Source organism: Engystomops pustulosus, chromosome 10 (assembly GCF_040894005.1).
Source record: "Engystomops pustulosus chromosome 10, aEngPut4.maternal, whole genome shotgun sequence".
In the NCBI taxonomy this organism is placed as follows: Eukaryota; Metazoa; Chordata; class Amphibia; order Anura; family Leptodactylidae; genus Engystomops; species Engystomops pustulosus.
In genome coordinates this window covers 65,683,570-65,700,460 of record NC_092420.1, presented here as the reverse complement: position 1 = coordinate 65,700,460, position 16,891 = coordinate 65,683,570, and the positions used below count along the sequence as shown (strand labels likewise).

The window sequence follows — 16,891 nt, the reverse complement described above, 5'->3', positions numbered from 1 at the left end:
GCATAATACACGATGAATACCAAAAAGCAGTATACAAGATCCAGGTAGTCAATAATTGTCAAAGGACAAGAATGTTATATGACTATGAAATCAATTTGAACTTTATTATAACGAATCAACACTCCAAAAGCTTGAGGAAGCGACGGCGAAACGTGCGTCGGGGTGCTGTGGTGGTGGTCTGGTAACTTAAAACTATATTGGTAGGCACTTGATGGGTATATTACGCCCTGGTTTGGGCATTTGGTAACATCTTTACCTTTTACTATGTGATCACCCCTGTGTGCCTGTATTTGATATCCCATTGTGGAATGTATTGTATTGCATTTGTGACCACCACCCTTTGTGTTGTTTGTTGTTTTTGTGGTTTTATCATGTTTTTAACATACTTTTGGAGTGTTGATTCGTTATAATAAAGTTCAAATTGATTTCATAGTCATATAACATTCTTGTCCTTTGACAATTATTGACTACCTGGATCTTGTATACTGCTTTTTGGTATTCATCTTTTGATTGGTATAGGGATCGCTATAAATTGCAGAGGGTATCTTTGTTGGTACTTATCATAGCATAATACACGACTGAGATATTTTTTTATCACTTTTTATTTTAGTCTCATAGTCATTTAATTACCAAAAACAAATGTCCATTGGGCACCATTTACATGATGGAGATCAAAAGAAACCCCTTTTGACCTCTACCATGCCGGTATATCTATTGGTATACCTTTTTTTCTTTTATACTATATAGAACAGCCTAGGCTTCACTTTTTCTACACATTGGGCCACAAACCCATACTGCAAGGAAAACAGAAATCCCTTCCCTCTATGTATCATCTAACATGCTATCATTATGCCCATCAGATGATATATGCCACTGTACAGCTTTACAGAGCCGCATGCCAGGGCGGGAGCCTTCCAAACAATCAGCTGTGACATGAGGCCTCACCATGGTCTACATAGAGTCTTATTCTACAATAATATGAATAGGCAGCCGTACTGGAGATAATACTATTCTTACTCTTACAATGTTCATGCAAGGTTTACTTTTCTCCTTTTAATGTAGTTTATAAGGCAGAGACAATATTGAGATTTGTGGAGGCAGAAATCCTTTATATTATCCTAAGATTTGGTGATGCTCTGTGTTTGTATAAACCATCTTAGATATTCTGGTTACAAAGTGAGACAGACTTGCATTTACACATTAAAATATAATCTGTTTATTTACAAATAACAGGTAAAACCGGAGTTTCTTATAAGGCTGACAGTAAAACTAATTCAGACTTCTCTTCATATCTAAGTGATCTAAGGAGTCGAAATTCAGTTTCATCAGCTCCACCAGTAAAGAGACTAAAGGTAACATGATCAAAAAGGCAGGATGAGAAAATTCAAAGAACATGTCATTACATAAAATGGCTTTTGCGACATCAGCACATGGATTACTTAATGAATCTTACATTAGCTGGGATAGTTAAACTAACGTCATGCAGAGAGAGCAGCTAGCGCGCTACGCCGAGGAGCAGACCCCCACTGTGGCATCCACAACAGCGTGAGCCGGGTATCTGATGTTTATGAGGTAGAGACGTCTCGCACGTTATGTCTCTGAGCTCAGTATCTTTCAGTGGAGCAGTAATTGTTTCCTTTAATTCATGTCTGTGAACTCAATTCCACTGAATGATAAAAGAGCGGCGATCTAGAACAAAGGCGAAAGCTGCATTATTGTAATTTTAAGAAAATATGGCAAAGCTCCATATAATAATTGCTCTAGCAACAATGACAAATGAGTCCAGATATTTCCAGAGGGACATGATCCTCTTTTACATTGGTCTATTTTTAAAAAAAACTTGAAGCCTTTAGATCATATTTTTAAATACCAAAGTATAGTGATATGTACATAGAAGGATAAACTGGTACATGGATATCATTGATACCCTTACCCTAGACTGAAATGACACCATTTAGTATATTAGTAAGACCTTAGTATATATTGTTGTATGAAAAGGGTACAGGCAGTCCCCGTGTACAAGATAGGTTCTGTAGGTTTATTCTTAAGTTGAATTTGTATGTAACTCGAAAATGTATACTTCATAATTGTAACCCCAGACAGAATTTTTTTGGTCTCTGTGACAATTGGATTTTAAAAATTTGGATTCTCCTAAGAACCAGGATTAACAATAAAACTTCATTGCAGACACCTTGAATAACTGTTATTGCTGTTTATTGTAGTCTAAGATTTAAGTACAGAAAATTACGTAATTACGTAAGTCGGGTGTTTTTAAGTAGGAGACCGCCTGAACTCCATTTTGTAAAATCCACTTTTATAATGTCAGTGTTCCTGCGGCAGGATATGGTTGGTCCTACTGGTGTTAAATAAAAGTCAATCTTGAGATGTGTAAGGATCAGTGTAGTGCAAAATGAAATGCAAAAAATTTCCTATACTGTTAATTAAAACTATAAGTCTTGTTATGAATGCTTAGTTCTGCTTCAAAAGTTTCCATATATTTTATTTTTTTTCTACAATATGTTTTCCTAGATGCAGATGGAAAGTGAACGAAAAGCTGTAAATCTGGAAAAGTTTGTGGCTTCCGTGAGAAAGTTTTCGCGGTGACTGCACGTTATACTTGAAGATATGTTCCTATATGTGTCCTATTCTGTGTCCACACACACACGTTTCCCTTTAACCCCTACGGGACACAGCATCTTTTGGCCTAAAGGACGCGGCCCCATTTTTCAAATCTGGCCTGTGTCACTATAAGTGGTTATAGCGTGGGAACGCTGTGAGATATCCAGGGGATTTTGAGATTGTTTTCTCGTGACACATTGTACTTCAAATTAGTTTAAAAATTTGGATGAAATCTTTTGCGTTTAGTTATGAAAAAAAACAAAATTTGGCAAAAATTTTGAAAAATTCTTTATTTTCAACGTTCTAAATTCTCTACTTTTGATTCAGAAAGTCATAGCACCCAAATAAATTCATAACTTACATTTCCCAAATGTCTGCTTTATGTTGGCATGGTTTTTTAAGATTCCACATATTTTACTAGAATGTTATGAGGCTCAGAATTTGGGTGCCATTTTTCACATTTTTTGTAAAATCGCCAAAACCCGTACTTAGATGGACCTGATCAACTTCTAATTGACACTGAGAGGCCTAAATAATAGCAAGACTCGTAAATTACCCCATTGTGGAAACTACACCCCTCAACGTATGAAAAACTACTTTTAAGAAGTTTGTTAACCCTTTACGTGTTTTATAGGGGTTAAAACAAAATGGAGGTGCAGTCTGCAAATTGTAATATTTTTTCACAATACACTCATTTTGGGTGGAAAATTAAACATTTAAAATGGATTAAATTAAAAAAGGCTCCACAAAGTTTGATACCCAATTTCTCCCGAGTACACGGATACTCTATATGTGGTGGTAACTTCTGTATGGGCGCACGGCCGGGCATAGAAGGGAAGGAGGCGCCATCCAAATCAGATTTGCTATGTCACATTGTACAGGCTATAATTTTTTTCTTTTTTTTAATGAGGACCTATAGGGGCTTATTTCTTTTGCCACATGAGATGCACTTTTCTGGTATGTAATTTTGGGGCATCTACATTTAATTGGTGAGATTTAATTAACTCTTTGTTGGTGGAGGAAATGAAAATCATCAATTTTTAGGAAAATTTTTATGTGTTTTTTATTTGGCCGTTAACCATACCATAAAAATAGTATATTATTTTTATTCTATGGGTCGCCACGATTATGAAAATACTTCATTTATATATATTTTTAATTTTTTACCATTTTTACTGAATAAAAAGTAATTTGGCAAAATTGTTGTTAATTTTAGCATCACCGTCTTTCATATGTATAACTTTTTTATTTTTCACCTCACAAATCTGTTTAAGGGCTTATTTTTTGCAAGAATGATAGCTCTTTTTAGTGGTCTTATTTTAGATTGCGTAACTTTTTAAAATCACTTTTTTTAGAGCATTTTTAAAGGGCATTAATAAAAAATCATCTTTTTCAGAGAGAGTTTTTTTAGGTTGTTTTTTACGGGGTTCACTTTGCGGATCTAATAACAATTCTGTTTTATTATACAGATTGTTACGGACGCAGGGATACCAAATATGTGGGGGTTTTGTGTATTTTATTCAATTGTACTGAATAAAAACAAATTTGGAGAAAATCTTATTCATTTTAGCATCACCATCTTTTCATATGCATAACTTTTTTATTTTTTGGCTGACAAATCTGGTTAGGGGCTTATTTTTTGCGAGAACAGTTGTTCTTTTTAGTGGGCTTATTTTAGAGTGCATAAAATTTTTAAAATCACTTTTTAGAGCATTTTTTATAGGGTATTAATTAAAAATTATCTTTTTTCGGAACGTTTTTTGCGTTTTTTTCCTCCGGCGTTTACCGTGCGGGTCCAGTAACAATTCTGTTTTATTATGCAGATTGTTACGGACGCGGCAATACCAAATATGCAGGTTTTTTTTGTGTTTTTATGTTTTTTATACTTTATTAAGTTTTTTATGGGAAAGTGACATTTTAGGGGCTTATATTTTATGTATTTATTTTTTATTTATTATAATGTGTAGTGTTCAGTGTTTTTGCATTTTTTTTTACTTATACATACTTGAACTTAAACCAGTGATGCTCTGATCACTGGTTTAAGTTCAATACACTGCTCTACAATACTATTTTATTGTAGAGCAGTGTAAACTGTCTGAGCAAGCTTGCGCATGCTCAGACAGTTTACAGCCAGACCCGGAAGGGGTCTGGCTGCCATGGAGACCGGGCAGCTCCGGGGCACATGCCAGTCCTCGGAGCTGCCCGGAAGAGGATCGGATCCCCCGGTAAGCGGCACGGGGGATCCGATCCACAGCAGGAACACCCTTACACGCTGCGGTCATGCTTGACCGCGGCGTGTAAGGGGTTAACACCCGCGATCGGAGCCGGCTCCGATCGCGGGTGTTACAGCGCGGTGTCAGCTGTGATAGACAGCTGACAGCCGCTGCTTCTGGTACCGGCTCCGTTCGTGAGCCGGTCCCAGAAGCTAGACGTTATACTACGTCCCGGTGCGCTAAGCATCTAGCCCCGGGGACGTAGTATAACGTCGTGGTGCGCCTAGGGGTTAAAGTTATCTGCACGACATAAATAAAGATTATTATTGTTATTTCCCTGTCTCCATACACAAAATAGTTTTCAGTTCTGCAACACAATGTTAGAACAGAATTACTGAGCATTTACCAACTATTATAATTATTCACATTAGTTTTTGCTATAGAGTGTCAATTTTTGGTTGTTTTTTGTAACTAAAAATCCATTCATCATTTTTCTCTGTGAAGGACGACAACTTCACCAGTACTGGAAAGACAGACCTTTTCCAGAACCGAAAATCATACACAGCAACCAGGAGATGGAGCAGGTAGGTAGATTATATCTAGTCATTGACCTAATGAAGCAGAGTATCCTAATTAGAATTAGAATCATTTACATTTTATATAACTTGCAATTCATCCAATAAGAAATGACTTTGTGTCTATATTATTAACCTCAATTCATAGACCTTAAAGAGCGTCTACTTACTTCTCTCAGTGCTCCTGTTGAGCGGCCATGCTGGTCATCACTGCTGGCTTCTGTATACAATTTAGTTATTTTATAATATAGTGCACTGTGGCTCTCCTATACTCCTACCTGCCATGTGATACATCCAGCACTATCATTTCTGTTACCCTGTGACATAGCAGAACAGTGGACAGTAACACTGCTGATGTGGACAAAGCCAAATATGTACAACATTAGAAGCAATACTGTGTATAAAGCTAGACATGGGGGGACATTGATCATAATCTCTTAGACAGTTTTTTACCGATTTTTTTTTTTTGTTGTGCAATTTGTTGGCACAACAAATCTAATTTGTGACTTTTTTGGTCCGGCACTTAGTGGTTTTGAGTCTCTGTACCTTATCTGACATTGGAGGAACATGTATCACTCCTATTGCCTTCTTTTTCTTGTGCAAATTTTTCGCAGTTTGAGACTTTTTAGGTGCCGAATACACAGTGTAAGAAGCAGTGTACCAAAAGATCAAGCAGCGTACCTCAAGGATTTAATGCAGTTTGCTGTATTTATCTTTGTGGCTCAGATGTTTGTTTAACTTGTGCGACTTTTGGACACTGGAATTGTCCCATTCTTGCACTTAGTAAGTCCCAAAACAGAGCATGCCAGACCCATAATAATTTTTGGGAGCTACTATTTGGGACTAAAAAGTCACACACCACTAAAAGTCACAAAAGTGAGACTAAACAGGGCAACTCATCACATGTATCACAAAGGGGGAAAACTTAAGATACATTGGGGCCCAATGGGGCCTAGCCTTTTCTTGTGGGCCTGGAGGCAGCCAGGGCCCAGAATACCAGAGTGGCTGGCTATTGCGGCCTAGGGTGTGCTGATGTCACAGTGCTTGGTATAGGGACCAGAGGGCTGTCCTACAGCCTGGCAGGTCTCCAGCAGGCGGTGTGTGCAAGAAATATGGAGGGAGAGGCTGAGGTACTGGTTCTCCCTGGGGCAACATCTGAGTGTCTATATGACAAGTCCCTGGGTAATGGATGGGGAAGCCTGTGGTGGTAAGCAGCCGTATCCAGGGATCATATGGAGGCAACGTTGTGCAAATCAACTTACAGTTCTTTATTGTACAGTCCATAGCAGGTGTCGGGCCAAACGATCAAACAGCAGATTCGGATTCTTGTTACTGGAGTGGTCATGGAGAGTGGTCCGCAGGAATAGTACATCAGCGTGCAGTGGATGCAGGGTGGGATCATTGAGATGGAGCTGTGTCCAAACTGTGGAAGCTGCAGCTCCGGGATTAGTCTCCTGACTCAGTTACTGGGAGCAGTATCTGTGGCAGCACTGAAGGTGTGCTGTACACTGACTCTCTCTTCACTCTGACTCTGCAGTCTGGACCTGACTGACTGCTAAGATCTAAGACCATGTGCTTCCACCCACAGGGGTTTTTATACTCCCCCTGGTCAGGTGGTAGCACCTCTCCAATCACACTCCAGCTAACAATACAGCCACATAATTGGATAGTTACTTACACCAACTTAATTGTTGCCTTTCCAGGCAGTATCTACGGCTGCAATTACATCAAGTTCTCCTAGCATTATCTTCTGGATGAGTTGCGCAGACTTACCGTATAGATATAGAGAGGGCGCTATTCACAACTACCCACCTGCCTATGCAGTGGCAGGGGTGTTGCACATGTCTCCCAGTGAATGGCTGTTCTGCAGATGTTTGTGCTGCATCTATCACAATTTTGCACTAAAAATTCGAAAAAAAAAATACACCTGCTCTGAGCAGGAGCACTTGAAAAAAACCTCCCTTTTTATTACTAGAAACAAAGGTCTTTGCTTCCCAAATGAAAAATTAACTATGCAACATAAAAATACTTCAGCACAGTTTATAAATGTAAAATTTCTCAAGTAACGACATAGGATCATAATTTTGAGTGGGATTATAGTCAAGCTTAATGTGCAGATCTAAAAATGACTCCATTTCCTATACATTATGATAAAAATGGCAAAGACTCATTTGAGCAAGATTTTTTAACAACATGTAGTCTGGACATTGTACATGCAAATACTTTTTAGTTAAAAAATGAAGCTAGGAATGTTCTGTTGCTTTTTCTCAATCTCATGCCATTATTCGTCACAAATGAGATTTACCTTGTAGGGGAATAATTTGAGACAAATTATGCGTAAAATTAGGCGCAAATGAATAGGCCGCGCGACAATTCAAACCGTGCTTAATAAGGCAAAAAGACAACTAACATAAATTACAAGCCAAGAAAAGGAACAAACCAGGCGCAAAAATAGGCGAACCTGAGACACCCTACTGTATGATTAATCTCTCCCATGATGTTCTTGTTATCATCTATTTATATTGCATTTTGATATTTGCAGGATGTTCATATTTTGGAAACGGATATTGCATAAATCAGCAAAATACAAGTATAAGACAGCACCAGAATAATATGACTGACTTCGATAAATACAGCTCGTGGTCACAGAAACCCATAAATGTGACATATGATACAGACGATGATGTATGGGATGATTTTGATGATGAAAATCTACTGGATGCCAGTGATACTACAACTGCAATGGAGAAAACTATTCCTGGTAAAAGATGATCTCCTAAAATATATTTGAACATTAACCTGTCTAAAATGCATTGCACCACATTTATCAAATGTTTTAGACAGTTTTTAGAAACCCTTACGACTTATAGCTTATTCATAGCACAGGAATCTGCCCAGCCATAGTCAGGAGTTTATGCTCAGATCCTGGGACAACGAAATTGTGTACATCAGGACTGATAGAGACAGGTCGGACTTATATTTGTGAAATGCTGCATTTTTTGTTAATAACAGTGAATTAGAGAATGGGGTACATTTACTTACTGCGCATTCCCCGATCCGGAGTGTCCGATGAGAATGAACTCACTAAATTCACTTAGATCGTGCGCCCGATTTTCTGCATGTGTCGCTCCCCGCTCAGGTCCGCCAGAGTTCACCATCTTCTTCCCAGTGCCGGCAAGGAGCGCCAAAATCCAATGGCTTGCGACATAATCCCCTTCTAAATCCCTGTTCCAGCGGCGCAATCCACGAAAACGTCGGAAAACCCTACGGAAATGCGGCCGCGGGACCCTTAGTAAATAAGCCCCAATGTGTTATTTTGTTATCCTGAGTACATTTAATAATTTTGTATTTGTGGGAATACTCGTGTACTACTGCCTGTAGTCCAGTTATCTCACCAAAATCAAGTAGAACTGATGTTTAGTTTGAAAGTTTGTGTATATACAATGTCCTGCAGCCACAGTAACCTGCCTTGTATGCTATGTGGTAACACGGCTACGCTCTGTTAAATCTGTTATGCCTCATTCACGCAACCGCCTGGGGGACGTATATATCCAAATTACGTCCCCATAGACGGCAATGATGAGCCGGCGGCAGTGCTGACACGCATGTCTCTATCTTTCCCGTTCTGCGCCACCGTTTTTGGTGTCATATTAAAAATAACAATGTCAGATATCAAAGAATGTGATGTATGGCGCACAACGCCGTATTACTGGGTAATATCGGACGTGGGAAAGCTCCCGTACGGCGCTGTGTGCCCATTGCCGTCTATGGGGGACATATATACTGTGTATATACGCCGGTGATATATACTTCCTCTGTACGGCCATGCGAATGTATCCTTAATGGAGTAAAAATCTGATGACAGGTTCTTTTTTAAAAACTTTGACAAAATTACCTTAAAGTTTGATAAGTTAGCCAGCTTTAAGTAACGACCAAACATCCGAGCAATTTATTTATTTATTTTACTAAATATCATATGAAATTCTGATTTGATTGATGACAAATTTGTCCAGTACTTTTGTGAACAAAGTGAAGAGCATTTGGCACATCAGCCATTACAAACCCTCAGAGCCAAATGTAGACCGAGTGTAACCCGAATTACAGGCAGTGACAATGCACACTGTTCAGCAAGGAGGGCTTTAAATGATGCATTAAGACATTAAAAGAGCCGCTCCTCAAGCTGTTCACCAGGCAGAGAAAGGTTTCTTTTGAAATATAAATGGAAATGATTACAGTCAAGGAAATCCAATCCTGTTGCTTGCATATAAAGACTGTCACAGATCTCAAACTCTTCCCATTTCATGAAAGGCCTTCTTATCATTAACAATGTGTTTCTTTCTAAGAGTCACTTTGAAGAGACTGGTAAAATACACTGTATAATTATGTCATTGAGGCCCAATTAGAAGGCAGAAAATGACACCCGTGTGTTTCCAGCAAGGCATAAGAGACTTCCCAATTATACATCTGATGTTTAATTCTGTATATACATTTGATTCCTGATTAAACAGCGTGTATATACTTATATATCTGCAGAGAGATTAATTACCTCTAAGCTGATGAAGCAACAGCCGACGCATCCACGGCTGCAGTTACAGGCCAGGATAGTTAGACTTTATTCCCTTCATACATGTATGTCGGCTGGCAGTGTAGTGCTATATGCTGTATCACTTCCCCATCTAATATTCAGATCCCTTTCTACTCCAGTTTGCATTGCAAAATGATTCAGTGGATTTATGTGCGGTGTCTATATAGTTGTCTTATCAGCCTTATATGTGACCAGTGTTGGCAGCTAAAAGTGGACTATGTTAGGAAGTTTAACAAGCTGAACAGTGAGGGTCGGACTGCCGGGACTCCCATTGATCATAATAATGGGACCCCCAGCAACTGGGAGAAGAGCAGCTCGGCACACACTTGAATTCTGAATGGGAGTGCCTGGGATATCTCCTATACCAGTGATGGCAAACATTTTGGAGATAGAGTGCCCAAAGTACAACCAAAAGCCACTTATATGTTGCAAAGTGCCAACATAACAATGTAAGCAGTAAGTTATTGATCCCTGCTGTATCACAGGTTTTAATCGTATTGGTGTCCTGAGTTCACCAATACAATAGAAAGATAATGGAGAACTTGGATTCAGGGTCCCCTGAAGAGGAACAATCAGTGTTCCCAGAGCAGGCGCTCCAACAATAATCTCTGTCCACACTATCTTGTCCCTCCTGTATCCCTGGCAGCCAAGGATGTTGGTATAAAATGGCCAGTCCTGGGCTGTATTGGACCGCAGGAGGAAGTCCTGTCTGGCAAACTCTGTGCTGGGGTGATGGTCTGGGTGCCCACAGAAAGAGCTCCGAGTGCCACCTTTGGCACCGGTGCCATAGGTTCGCCACCAGTGTCCTGTACCATTGAATGGAGCAGCACGATACATGCTCAATGTACCACCCAATAAATTAGTGACCACAGGACTCTCTGTATTCCTGGGGGTCCCTTTCTCGTGATCACTGGAGCTCCAATTCTCGTGTTACCCTCTATCATGTGAATAGGAGATAACTTGGTACAACCCCTTTAATACCAAGAAAATATCTGTTTTGTTATGGTTCCCTTGTAATGTTACTTATAGATTTCTTCTCACATTGAAATTAAAGGCAGAGCACCATTTCTTCTCCTGGCACCTTTATTTGCAACTTTTATGTGATGCAGTAATTTCCTTACTGTACTTATCGTTTCTCTCACATAAAACACAAACCTCTAGATGTGAAGTAGATAAATGTAATTAAATACACAACAAAACACCCTGTGACTGCACCCACAAGAAACCCTGTTATACTACTTTTTGCTGCGCTGGATAGATTTTTATTAATATTCTTCTCACTAATTATACAGCGCTGAGGAAATGCACAACAAGCATTTTAAATAAAGAGTAATAGAAAATTAAGAGAAGAACTTATTATATTCATGGGAGTGAAGTAGATAAGGATTGCGAGGGCTCTATGTTTTATTCAGATCGCTGCTCTAATCTTTACAAGAATTATTAGACGTGTTTTGTTGATTTGTTCCATCAATTGCATTATTATGTGTAACTCACAACTGTATTTATTACAAAGGTACAAATACTGCCTCATATAACAAGAACCCATCCAAAATTACATCTTTCGGAGGGAATCAGGATTGTGGTTTAATTTCCTCTCATCAACTGAAGTGAGTATTTTGTAACTTTTCATCACAGCGCTAATAACATCACCGGATTAACTGGCATTAAGTAACTATTGGCCATTAGCCATAAAACAACAAGATAGCCTGTGGTGGTGACATGAGGTTGACAACTCCTCACTAGTGAGAAGTGGACCCAAGAAAGTTTGGGTGCGTCCATGTCCAGTGGTGGCATTTAAATCCCTGCAGGGTGTGGATGCTGCCGTTTTGGAGAGGATTGTCACTCCCTGTGAAGTCTGAGGTTCTTCCAGCTGAAGTTCGAACATTGCAGTTTGGGTCTGCGCAACTATACTCATGACTGCTGCAGCCAGGGTCAGCTCTAGGTTTCAGTAGGCCCCTGGACAACAGAGCCTCAGTGGCCCCTTTGCAGTGAACTCACATTGCTGCATTAAAAAAATCAGAAAATAAAAGTATCCTGTTCCCGAAAATTTTTACTAGTTTATCATATCAAACAGCCTCCTCCTGGTTATTTTATATAAAGACCCCCTATGGATTCCTTATGTACAGCTTTATGTGGGCCCCCCTGCTAGCCCTGGGCCCTGGCACTTGCCCGGGTTTGCCCAGTGTTGGCGCAGGCCCTGGCAGGCCCAAGACATACAAACTTCCAGTGCAATATTATGAAATAGCATGCAGTAGTCACTCGAGTGATCTGAACTGGTTACTGTAGCCCCCATTTATCTGCATGACAGTGACTCCTAATTTATCACCTGCTGAGAACAGCAGGAGAATGGGAGTGCTGGGTATTGTACCCTACAAATCTGATATTGAGGACTTACCCTTGGTATAGGTCATCACTATTTTAGCCCAGAATTCCCTGTCATGCCAGGGTAGGTTATATTCTTAATTAAATAAAGATGGCACCAGCAAAAGTCATTATGGCAGTGTTGTCAGATCATCTCCAGGGCAAGTTCTGTTATCATATACTGTACCTACCTCCGTGCACACTTTTTCTGCAGATTTGGAAAAAATATAGAGCATACTGCTGACGTACAAGTGTGAACGCAACACTAAGGATCACACAATCTCAAACACTCATTTTAAACTATGTTTTACTACTCTGCATCAGAAAGGCAGTCATGCATTCAAAGATAATAGAAATCCAAGATTTATATAGAGGAATAGAAGTTTAGTTCCTTCTCTCTCTTTCTCTAAATATCTATCTGTAACTGAAGATGCGCTCGCAAGACATTCAGAAATTCAGTTTTTAGTAACATGTTAATATTTTATTACTTACCTTTATGTACATACACTGTATATATAATATGCTGTACAGTGTGCTCATGATGTTATGATTGTTTTCGTTCCTGTAGATATTCCAATCTCAAAACAGATCAGAGTCGAAATGATCAGAAACATGTACAGTTCACAGATTCTGAAACCGTAAAATATGGGACAAAAGAACAGAAAAAAGTGAGAAGATCATTTATTTCACACTCACTTTCATGAATACATGTCAATTCCATATTGTTTTTATTTTTATATTTTTTTTTCTTTTAGGTAGCTGCAAATGAAAACCAATGCTCAGGGAGAACAGGGGTGTCTAATCTGAAGTCTCCCCTCTCTTATAAAGCTTACCAGTCTAGTGACTTTTTTGTCAGCACAGGCCATGAAAGGTACAATATTGTACAAATATTGAACAATATGTAAAGGGAACCCACAATTCTTTGTTAGTATGGAATAAAGACACTCTCCCAGGAGCTGGCACAAGGGGGTTATTTATCATTAGGGAGGCTTGATGCAATAGCTCCACTTCCTATCATCTTTATTAAAGTGCCATTGGCCCTTTAAAGGACATCTACCACCAGATTATTGGTGGTAGACTGTCCTATAATGGATGCTCGTTACCTCTGGGGGTGATGCAACTGACTCCAGCGTAATTCATGGTGCCGGTTTTAAAAATATGTAAATTAGCCTGAGCCGCTCCACCGCTTCCTGGTTCATTAATATTCACCACTCGAGAACTCTTGTGAATGCTCAAGAACTTCTCCCTTGTGCAGCCCACGACTTACCAGTGCAGCTGTGCAAGGGATAAGTTCTCAAGCGAACGGAGGGGGTGAATATTAATGAACCGGAAGGCGTGCATAAGGAGCGGTGGAGGAGCCATGAAGCGCTTGGGTGAGCCTGAGTGCCTCGGGCTAGTTTACATATTTTTAAAACCTTATTTTCTCAGGACTATTGGCACCCTGGATTACACTGGAGACGGTTGCATCATATCCTGGAGGTAAATAGCATCCATTATAGGACAGGATCTGTCTATGGCTATAAATCTCTCTGTAGTGTCTGGGATCTTTTTTGAAATAATTACAAAATAATTGCAAGATGAATAAAAAAAATCACGAGCACATTCACCAGGTGAGGAGTAAAATGATTGATGCAATTTTTTTGTGATTATTTAAAAAGATGGCAAGGCATAAGTCTAGATGTACACAGCGTTGAACAAACAGTGGTTGTATGTTTAAGCCACTATTTCTGAGTGTCGGGAAAAGGCCAATACAATTTTTTTTACACCAAAAAGTCAAGAAAATACCATGATAAATGTCCCCCAACAACTCTACTTTTTGGGAGACATTTTTTCTGGGCTGCTATGCTAGAAAACTGGAATAGAAGCCCTGAAATAATCACAGTTGCTAGCAGACCACTGACAATTGCAATTGTTTCCTCCTTCACGGCATCTTCAAGCCAAGGTGCGTGGAGGGGCATGAAGGGGATGCGGCCACTAGTGGAGTGCACCGGTGCACATTGCACAGTCCACACCTGCGCCATTGCTGAAATTATCAACCGTAAATACTGAACGGTCGCACATTAATTGTGTAATATGCCCTGCACAACCCCACCACCGGATATATCAGGAGACCAGAGCCTCTTGATTATCTTGTCATACACCGGCGCAGGAATGCTAGGGTATGATAAAAGGGTTTTTTGATAAGTACTTACTACAGCACTAGACCTGCCGCTCTGACTCACACATGATGTAAATGCTCAGTAGAGGCAACAGAAGCTTATGGGGAGCAGATGCAACATATTGATACATCACTCAGCAGGGGAGGAGACCCGGTGACATCACTGGGGAAACACCCTGCACATTGGCAGCTGCCGTTGTACACTCCTCCCCCCACATTCAGGGGTGAAGGGGGTCCCCAGGCGATTTATCCCATTGTATAAGCATAAAGTGGGAAATGTATGTGCCATACAATGTAAGAACACGTCGGAATGTGCCCAAAGTGTCCTTATAACATATGGCACAAAACATGATGTCATTGTCAAGAGAAAACCTCAATCACTTCTTCTGACTGTGGTTTCATATGAGCAAATAAAAAGGTCCCTGACCTCTTCTCAATCCCGGAGCGCCTATAGACCGGACCTCAATGCCACTATGAACTTGCCACACATTGAATGTACTAAAAAATATTAAACAATTTCGCACACGTTGTGTAGTTCCAAATATCCTGCTTATTTTGATAGTTTTCTAATTTTAATTTTCTTTTTAGTGAGAACCTGGATGAAGAAACCCAGGCCTTTATTGGAATCTTTGAAGGAATATTTTGACCCCTAGTACTGTATCATCAGTCACTGAACCTGGGGGTGTGAAAATAGGGACTTCATTCAGTAATGGTTTGTGTTATAGGTTGATGTTGTAAATGCAGAAGTATACGATGTGGCTTCCCCTTTACCCTTTTTGTGTTTGCAGATCCCTTACATAGTATAGTATAGATCAGTTATTGTGTTTTATATTACATATACTTTTCAGTAACAACATGACCTTGCCATAGCAATGACATAGCAATGAACATGTTCAGGATACACAATGAGTTTGTGATGGATAAAATCGCTTTCCATACAAACTTTCTCCATGCGCATGTGGGATTTATCAAACCAAACCTAGAATCACTGTACTGGACTCATGTCCGCTCAGTTCAGTAATTCTAGGAACATGGAGCGAGTTTGACGTACTCAAGTCACCCTTGGGCAATGGCATAGAACAGGCTATATACTTGTTTATGGTTTATTTGTAAAATATAAACTTTGTGCATAGAGGCTCCATAACTATTATTACATTACAGTGTTCAATGGAACATGCCATAATATTATAATAGAAATGTAACAGGGGATATTCCTCCAGATGAAATGGCAGACACACAAAAGTACAATATGGCCCAATGTAGTGCTGTCACTGCCAACTGCCCTGGGTCCAAAACTCATACAAAATTATGTGCCTGACATGTCTTTAATGTAACCAAGTTTGAGGTTCAGATATTTCACAAATATATTAATTTGTGGATATTTAGAGTATGGATGTTAGACTTTTTAAATATGTTAATGGTCATATTCCTGCTAAAACGTACAGTCCGCCAATAACAGACTGGTTTGGGACACATATCTGGCAGGGCCTGTGATTAGCTGTTATCAGAGTCAGTGCATAGAGAATGGAACAGTAAGCAGATGGCTCTGTTGTCTCTGTAGTGGCTAAGCCAGGTAATTGCAGCTTCGCTACCAGTAAATGGGTCCTGATCTGCAATAACCTGGTCTGGCCACTACACTGAGAACGGAAGTGTCTGTATTCTCTGTGTTTTGACAGAGAATGTTGTGTTGTATACAGCTGTTCGGTAGGGCGCCCAGGTGTCACATTGAAAACCTCTTTTAAAGATTTGTCATTAAAATTTTCATCCTGGAAGAACCCTTTAAAACATGTAGGGGGCCCTTTGCTGGTCATTTCATTATACTTACATGTTGCATTTATGCCCGTGTTTAGCTCAGTTTGCATAGACTAATTTTAGGTAGGTTGAATAAAATAAATGCAGTTTTCGTCTTTCCAGTGTGTGTATGCAGCGTAGTAATCCTCATGCATTTACATGCTGTTTGTGAGCGTTGCACCTTTATTGTTAGCATTAGCCTAGAAAACACTTTGTTACGGTTTTCAACTGTTTCCAAATAAATGGAGGCATCAGAGCGCCTGTAAGCAATGTAAAATCTCAATAAAGTAACTTTAAAGTGTTAATGTATTCATCTAATTCACATTAAATGAGGACGGGGTGGGGTGGGCTTAAGCCCGTTCCTTGAGACTGCACGGTATAAATAAATCCAAGTGTGTAATTTACGTGAAGAAAAAATCTCTTCAGAATAATGTAAAAGTACCTCGAAAAGTATTGTAAATGGTGATATTTAAGCTCTTGTTACAAAAGAGCAATGTGTTCTGAATTATGGGATAATTTTCTACAATGGTATTCAACGTTAACAACATGTTCCAAATGTTAGTTTTAAGCGCGCGATTTAATCACGCAA

General features: G+C 39.6%; 1 protein-coding gene across 5 annotated transcripts in view; it reads left to right on the top strand.

The window, feature by feature from the left end:
- HFM1 (helicase for meiosis 1) overlaps positions 1–16,578 on the top strand; it is a 93,072-nt gene extending 76,494 nt beyond the window's left edge. For all 5 annotated transcript variants that reach the window (XM_072127510.1, XM_072127509.1, XM_072127508.1 and 2 more), the window contains exons 32-39: positions 1,234–1,352; positions 2,530–2,600; positions 5,337–5,416; positions 7,950–8,168; positions 11,506–11,599; positions 12,922–13,021; positions 13,109–13,224; positions 15,100–16,578. In XM_072127510.1, the coding sequence (XP_071983611.1) occupies positions 1,234–1,352; positions 2,530–2,600; positions 5,337–5,416; positions 7,950–8,168; positions 11,506–11,599; positions 12,922–13,021; positions 13,109–13,224; positions 15,100–15,157 (857 nt within the window). In that variant the 3' untranslated portion in view covers positions 15,158–16,578. The remainder of the gene's footprint in view (positions 1–1,233; positions 1,353–2,529; positions 2,601–5,336; positions 5,417–7,949; positions 8,169–11,505; positions 11,600–12,921; positions 13,022–13,108; positions 13,225–15,099) is intronic.
- The last annotated feature ends 313 nt before the right edge of the window (positions 16,579–16,891 follow it).